The sequence below is a fragment of the Suillus fuscotomentosus genome (genome assembly GCF_016647785.1).
Source record: "Suillus fuscotomentosus strain FC203 chromosome Unknown F5891scaffold_716, whole genome shotgun sequence".
Lineage (NCBI taxonomy): Eukaryota > Fungi > Basidiomycota > Agaricomycetes > Boletales > Suillaceae > Suillus > Suillus fuscotomentosus.
This window is the reverse complement of record NW_024540228.1, coordinates 1-7781: the sequence shown is the minus strand read 5'-3', so window position 1 is coordinate 7781 and position 7781 is coordinate 1. Positions and strand designations below refer to the sequence as shown.

At 46.5% G+C, this 7781-nt stretch overlaps 4 protein-coding genes across 4 annotated transcripts; 3 read left to right on the top strand and 1 right to left on the bottom strand.

Moving 5' to 3' along the window:
• Positions 1-2464: 2464 nt before the first annotated feature.
• On the top strand, positions 2465-4184 carry F5891DRAFT_1204377 (uncharacterized protein; the record flags this gene model as incomplete). The annotated part of the gene is made up of 7 exons (XM_041369000.1): positions 2465-3119; positions 3173-3340; positions 3400-3444; positions 3498-3615; positions 3666-3810; positions 3862-3962; positions 4016-4184. 7 exons carry the CDS (start codon positions 2465-2467, stop codon positions 4182-4184), a joined length of 1401 nt encoding a protein of 466 aa, XP_041216038.1.
• A 138-nt stretch (positions 4185-4322) lies between these two features.
• Positions 4323-5098, top strand: F5891DRAFT_697636 (uncharacterized protein). Its single transcript, XM_041372843.1, has one exon. The coding sequence runs from the start codon at positions 4461-4463 to the stop codon at positions 5061-5063; it is 603 nt and encodes a 200-aa protein (XP_041216037.1). The 5' UTR covers positions 4323-4460; the 3' UTR covers positions 5064-5098.
• A 26-nt stretch (positions 5099-5124) lies between these two features.
• Positions 5125-5546, bottom strand: F5891DRAFT_1097271 (uncharacterized protein). Its single transcript, XM_041363527.1, has 2 exons — positions 5490-5546; positions 5125-5428 (listed from the first exon to the last, which is right to left on the bottom strand). The coding sequence occupies exon 2, from the start codon at positions 5353-5355 to the stop codon at positions 5134-5136; it is 222 nt and encodes a 73-aa protein (XP_041216036.1). The 5' UTR covers positions 5356-5428; positions 5490-5546; the 3' UTR covers positions 5125-5133.
• A 17-nt stretch (positions 5547-5563) lies between these two features.
• On the top strand, positions 5564-6402 carry F5891DRAFT_1097256 (uncharacterized protein). Its single transcript, XM_041363526.1, has 3 exons — positions 5564-5817; positions 5870-5970; positions 6024-6402. Exons 1-3 carry the CDS (start codon positions 5797-5799, stop codon positions 6205-6207), a joined length of 306 nt encoding a protein of 101 aa, XP_041216035.1. The 5' UTR covers positions 5564-5796; the 3' UTR covers positions 6208-6402.
• The last annotated feature ends 1379 nt before the right edge of the window (positions 6403-7781 follow it).

Here is a 7781-nt window from a genome sequence, read left to right as displayed (position 1 = left end):
GCATGACGAAAACATCGTCACTCTCTGGAAAGTGCTTGCCATCAGTGATACGTCGTTAGTTGTCCCATGATTGATGAACATCAAGCATTTCAAACGGATAGTGTGGTCACTCGCTCGTTGAACGCATTGTTGTTCTTTGGCCGAGGAGAAAATGAGTTACTCGTTGCTCGCGTGATCAACACATTTTCACTCTCTGGAAGATGCTTACCATTAGTGTTACCTCGTCAGTTGTCCCATGATCGACGAACATCAAGCATTTCAAACTGATGGTGTGGTCGCTCGCTCGTTGAACGCATTGTTGTTCTTTGGAAGGTGTTGGCCTTCCCGCTTAGCTTTCAAGTTACGGAAATCACTTCCAACACGACGGTTATGAGTCGCCCGGCTTGACCGTTATATTTACAGAAAATTCATGCATTGTCGCTGATCGGTTAACACGTGGTTGTTTTTAGGACGGTGCTCACGTTCATGTTTAGTTTCGCCATTGTGGTCCGTATTTCCAACATGGCAGTTGAAATCCATTTGGCTTGTTCGTCAGCGTTTGCTCCACTTGCCTTTGAAGTCTGAGCTTCAGTGATATGAGAATCATTTCCCGATCACGAACTGGTGTAGGAACATTAGAAACACGTCTTTCCGGTATAAGGCCAAATATTATAATGTGATGGTCGATAACAAAATTATGCCGATGCTTGTGATTATGGACTATATATCGCTATATATGTCATTCTCATTTGTTCACCAGTTCTCTGATGACAATTGATCAAGTACCACGTCACCAGTCCGCAAATTGTCGCCCATAGTGTCCCAGCCTCTTCGGTCCTTGTCAACCTACGAGCACGTGAATTCATACAACATTGGCTGATATATTTGGGATACAATCTGAATTTTTGTATTTGATTCTATCAAGGTTATGTGTGCAGTACAGGGCTGATCCTACTCTGTATGTATCTCGTGTCACATTCTAATTGTGCTTACGAACTGCGATGTCTGTAGATACTCGCGAGCATTATTAACGACGTTTCAAAAGTGCTCAAGTATGCCGAACGGTTGTGTTGAGTCATGCCCTGCCCCGGTGCCCTTCGCTCGTTAACATCTACGCAGGACACCATCGAATTCTGACACGTTGTACCTCAAGCACCGCCCCGGATGTACACAACTATACGAAAGCTCTGCATGCCGTATGCTCCCATGATGAAGAAACCAATATTGCTGATGTTGTATTCTTTTTCAGGACTGTACGATTCTTATGTCTTGAGGGTGGCATGTCACCACGGAAACAAGGCTACCAGCTTTGCTTCGGACTGGACTTGGTCAGGTGCTTCAACAAGAGTACTTGGTCAGCCGTTGTACTCTTATACTTGGCGCGCACTACATTATCCATCATACCAGAGTCCCCAGCCCGGTGCGTAGCTTTTGCCCTAGCTCATCATAGACGTCGAGACAGCGATAGGCGGAGTCTGCGCAGCTGCTGTTAGACAAGCAAAAAGTTTGCAGTCACTCACCAGATTTCAAGCCTAGTCTGAACCCAAGCTGGCCGAAGGCGGCTGCAAAATGTGAAGGTGACGTTGCGGGTGCTAGAAATCCTTACATGGATGAGAGTGACTGGGAATATCAAACAGACGACAAGCTGCTTGCTTAGGCTTTGCGAAATTCGAGCCCAATGCTTGGGCGTGACCCGGGCTCGGGCTCGGCTCAGCTCGAGCAGCCAATTGCATGGCTTAGCAGGGGTCTTCATCGTAAAATCAGCCCATGGGTATATTGACATCCACAACATCATGCCCCTGCAACTAACACTACAAGTGACCAGGTGCAAGAGGCGTTCGGCCACAACCATTGTGGGCTCGTTTCGTGCCTTTTCTTTGTTGGGTCTTCCCTACACCCATTGATGCTGCAACATACGGATACTGATATGTTTTTTTCTCCGTGTATTTCTACTTTGCTAATAATATTTTCTCGCTACGAGATTCGCATTCATGGGGGATTTTCCATTCCGTCTCGATGGTGAATTGGGCGTGGGGATTTGTGTATATATTTGCTTGTCTGGGTTCAGAACTAGGTGCCGTCGCCGGCGATGACCTTGCTTTCGTTTGTAATTGGAAAGACGAAGGGAACGAGCGCAGTTGAAACGGTATTTTGGAAGGACAGAGACTGGTCACAAATTACAATCGTAGCAAATGTTACGAACAGAGAATGCGGAAAATGCCGTTGTTTGTAATTGTGGACGAGTCGCAGAATTAACGGGTTGGCATATGACCTTGCAAGTAAGCTGTGACTTGCCATTTATATCTACAAAACTTACCGAGAGTCCTTCTTTGATATTTTGTGGGTGCCAGTAACAAACATCTTTCCTTGATCAACCCACGATCATAATGGACTTTGAATACATACCGAGTCACGATGCAGCTCCAGGGGTCTCTGGACGCCTACACTTATAACAAGCGGTCCCAGGTCCTAGTGCGCCTTACCAATGTCCGTCATCAAAAAGCTACAAGAAACCTCGGCTTCAGGTTCCATTACGACGTTGTTTCGTTTGGGCTCCGTAGCCGCTATTTCTGCCGTTCCAAAGAGGCCTCCTTTTCACTCTCCTCAGGTTACGGGCTTTGGCTGGTGCCTCACTATCCGTAAAAAGGGAAAGAGGATTCAGCTATGCTTCAATTCCCATAGTTGTCCGGATGTATGGTGTGGCACACTGGCCAAGGTCACGATCTCTTTTCCATCATATCCTGATGTTGATATGTCCCTTACCGCATCTATCGCTGTGATCCTCGGATTTAGTGGTTTTGACGCAAATGATAATCATCCGCTGATCACTTGTCCCGCTGAGAAGCTTGGAAATGTCATTGTCTCGCTGGAGGTCACCTTGACCAAAACACTGACATGCATGCCATTCACTGTACCTGCACGCGTCAGGCCCGTACCGGGTGCACCTACCAGTGCTGAAGCGCCTAGAGCGTCTCAGACCTGCTCTGCCCTTCGTGTCCTCGAGCAATCGCTCAAGACGGGAACTTCGTTTGACATAGTATTCCAAGCATACACTCGTCGTTTGTCTCTCGGCAAAGTCGCCAGACCAATTCCGATCTATGCGAGTACCGCTGTGCTGCAAACAACTTTACCAGACTTTTGTGCGTTATATTCCTATCCTTATCATGGCATGGCTGCTGAGTACCGTTGGCAGCCGGAGGAAACCTTGATTCGTTCTCCCTCTTTGAACTGTCTGAAGGCGACACTCTCCCTTTCACTTCGCTGGAGAGTTATGAACACGATTCTGACAGTGACCTAGATGACGATGATTTCGTCATGAATAACAACAATCTTTCACCAGTCAACAATAAATCAAACGAAGGTTTGTTTGTTCCAGCGTTGAAGCTTTGATCTCACAGCCCATCGATTACCACTTCACAGACACGGCTGATACTGGTTCAATGTCGTCTTTGTCTAGCATCGAAGGTACTGAAACTCGAAACTTCATACGTATGTCAATCTTACAGTTGTATTTCAAGAGCGACTGGACAACTGGCCATCACTTGTTGGAGATGTTGGGATAGCGCCAGTTGTGATCGGCGAGAACCTAAAGCGTGGATCTCGAGTTATTCTCGTAAAGGGTGTTGCCTGGAAGACGTAGGTATGATTTTTTTCGTGTTACAAGCGTCATTGAATGGATTTTGCAGGTGGCACGCCTTTATTTATTACTGTTACACTGGCATCGTCAACTTTGTAAACTTGCGGTCTCAAAGTACACCTGACGAACAGAGTCGCTTAGAAGATGGTCGACCACATTGCTCCCCGAAGTCTATGTATCAATTGGCTAGGAAGGTAACTCCATGAAACTTGTGTTAATGTATCTATCTGAGCTCAAAATTACAGCTTAACAATGAAACATTATCTCGACTTGCTTTAAAGGCCATTGAAACCAAGCTGTCCGCGGCCAACATACTGGATGAAGCATTCTCCAAATTTACTTCCAGGTATCGATGATCTCGTTCTACATCTGCGTGTTGCTTACTGCCACTCCTCAAAGGCATGATGCTGTCAGAGTAATGGAAATTTCCCTCCTGCTGAAATATAGGAATGCGTCGGAAGTTGTGCAAGGTCTCCCAGCTAAAATGGAAGCTGTGGCCAGGGGTAACATGCCCAACGCTGGACAGGTTCTCACTGCGTTAATTATGCAGGTGCCTGGCCAGAATTGAACCCGGTGTCGTCCGTTGTTTGGGTCTGTTCATTGCGTGGACTTTACATTGTATTACCAACTTGTAGCATTGACCATTGTTGATGCGACCCGCTTAACGCGTATCATCGAGCTCGTGTCAAAATTGGAATCCTGCTCACTGTTAGCGGTCTAGAGTTACGGGATCCCCATATTGCCAGTCAAATCCTAAATATGGAGGCGTCACACACTGCACTGCCTTGTAGATAAGAGACTGTCAGAGAGGCGCCCAAGCATACTCTCGTTGTCTTCATCCGCCATGCAGAAGGTATCTGATTCAGTTACATCAATCTTCCAGTTGGAAACTAAGGAAGAACGCCTTGCCAAATGCCTACAAGGGGGTTCAACCATAGTTTACAGCGAAAAGTTTGGGTTGGGGTGGCGTTTTGGGCTGCAGCACTCACAAGAACGCTGGTCTTTTGCCAAAGTGAAGATTTACCTCGATCATACCCATTGTTCGCCGTCGGCGACAGACGCCGCCACGGTGACTGTCTGCCTTAAAGATGGGTCTACTCCAGAGGTTCCTTCTTTTGACAGCAGAACGGTCTCGATTACTGACTTTGGCCATGGTCCCCCCGCGCTAATTGGCTCGTTCTCGCCGTCCGTTATTGCTGCACACCCTTACATGTGGTTTACGGTCGCTCCGAAAGCAAACTTTGCTCCAGTTATCGCTGACCCCCTCATCAATACCGCATCTGCTCTCAGGCAGTCCATGAGCAACGGCGAATTCACCGACACCAAGTACTATGCCATGTCCAAGCGTGCAACTTGGAAGTCTTCAGGAGAAACTCGTGCCGTATATGCGAATGGTGCAATTTTAGACCACGGCGCCGATGTTGCGCCAGGTCTCCCTTGTGGGTGATCTCTTATCTTACCTGGTGGACGAACATTAGTAATGAACCTATCCTCTAGCATCTATCAAAAAAAATTCTTTACTCGTTCACTACGACAACGAAAATGGGCTGATGATGGACGCCACTGAACGATATGATTATTACCTCGACAGCGACATCGACTCGGAGGAAGAAGAAGACGTGAAAGTCAAAACCGTGACGAGGGAGAAAGCAAAGGGAAAAGCACAAGGAGTGCCTAGCCAGCCCCCTCCTTATCGTTATAGCCAGAGCTATATTGCTGGCCCGGCATATTACGAGCATGAGTTGGATGAATTTAGTGATACATTCAGTGATACCACTTCCGATAGCAGTGCTTTAAGTTCGGATGATGATAGTGAGTCTGTCTGCTTCTCCCTGCGCCTGGGGTGATCTCTCGTGCTGAGTCTACTACTTAGATGACAGGTGGGCGGAATGGGCGGCTACGCGGCCTCCAGGTTTCCGCTCGACGGACACACTGAAGGCTGAGCGGCTGCCTCAACCCTTTTCTCCGACACAGCGAATAGTGTTGGTTCGGAACACGGCATTCACAACGTGAGCTACGCTTTCTGACTAGCTCAAAATGACTCAAACTGTTCGTGCAGCTGGGCATCCTACGTATACTATTGTTACACTGGCCAAATTTCTTTCCACCCTCTGAAGTCCAAAGATCCGCTCAGCCGGCGCAACAACACAACTCAAACTTTACGTTGTTCTCCCAAGTCGATGTACCGACTCGCCTCCAAGGTTTGTGTGTCTCGCGTCTTATGTGGCACACCGATTAACAAGAATCCCGAAGCTCAAGAATGCACGTTTGGAAGCTCTGGCGTACCAGGCAATTAAATCTGATTTATCCTCGAAAAATATCTTGGATGAGGCGTTCTCATGGTTTACAGCCCAGTACACCTTTCTTGTTCTACACCATGATCATCGCTGACCCTCGATCATCACAGGCACATTGATATCCAAAAAATGGAACTAAGACTCCTGTTAGAGTTCCGCAACACACCCGAAGTATCAAGTCGTCTGGATCAGATCCTTGAAAGTGTTTCCCGAGGAGAAAGGCCTTATGCACATGTTATGCTTCGTGGCTTTTTAATGTGTTTGACACGGCGGGGGACAGGTGGTACGAAGTGAAGTCGCAGCAGTTATTTTGTCAGTTGTACTTGTAAGTCATGTTGTCCCAATGTTGTCCTTGTGTTGTTATCTTGTCTTCCACCTCATCGTACGTCACGGTGTTGTATCATTACTTGTAACTTGCCATCATGTGTGTACAAGGTTTACCGACTGTCAATCTACTGTAAAATTCACTACTGCAAAGTTACGGCTTAACGAAAGTTTGAAAAACAAACTGGTTATTCGAGATGAGGAAGTACATAGTAGTACACTGTATTATCGCACCGATATTAGCTTGAACCCGATGGCGTCCGTTGTTTGGGTCTGTTCATTGCGTCGACTTTGCATTGTATTACCAATTTGTAGGATTGACTGTTGTTGATGCGACCTGCTTAACGCGAGCTCGTGTCAAAATTGGAAACCTGCTCACTGTTAGCGATCTAGAGTTACGGGATTCAGTTAACTCCTAAATATAGAAGCGTCCATCACACTGCACTGCCTTGCAGATAAGAGACTAGTCAGAAAGGCGCCTAAGCATCCTCTCGTTGTCTTCATCCACCATGCAGAAGGTATCTGATTCAGTTACATCAATCTTCCAGTTGGAAACTAAGGAAGAACGCCTTGCCAAATGCCTACAAGGGGGTTCAACCATAGTTTACAGCGAAAAGTTTGGATTGGGGTGGCGTTTTGGGCTGCAGTATTCTCAAGAACGCTCATCAGAGAACTGGTGAACAAATGAGAATGACATATATAGCGATATATAGTCCATAATCACAAGCATCGGCATAATTTTGTTATCGACCATCACATTATAATATTTGGCCTTATACCGGAAAGACGTGTTTCTAATGTTCCTACACCAGTTCGTGATCGGGAAATGATTCTCATATCACTGAAGCTCAGACTTCAAAGGCAAGTGGAGCAAACGCTGACGAACAAGCCAAATGGATTTCAACTGCCATGTTGGAAATACGGACCACAATGGCGAAACTAAACATGAACGTGAGCACCGTCCTAAAAACAACCACGTGTTAACCGATCAGCGACAATGCATGAATTTTCTGTAAATATAACGGTCAAGCCGGGCGACTCATAACCGTCGTGTTGGAAGTGATTTCCGTAACTTGAAAGCTAAGCGGGAAGGCCAACACCTTCCAAAGAACAACAATGCGTTCAACGAGCGAGCGACCACACCATCAGTTTGAAATGCTTGATGTTCGTCGATCATGGGACAACTGACGAGGTAACACTAATGGTAAGCATCTTCCAGAGAGTGAAAATGTGTTGATCACGCGAGCAACGAGTAACTCATTTTCTCCTCGGCCAAAGAACAACAATGCGTTCAACGAGCGAGTGACCACACTATCCGTTTGAAATGCTTGATGTTCATCAATCATGGGACAACTAACGACGTATCACTGATGGCAAGCACTTTCCAGAGAGTGACGATGTTTTCGTCATGCGAGCAACGATTGATTCATATTCTCCTTGATATTTTGATGCCCCCGTCCTCAGCATCAAATTTTGGTCAGTCTTTTTTTGGATTATCTAATGACCATCTGCTTTACATTGGCTGGGAATTCGTGGGAAGAAGC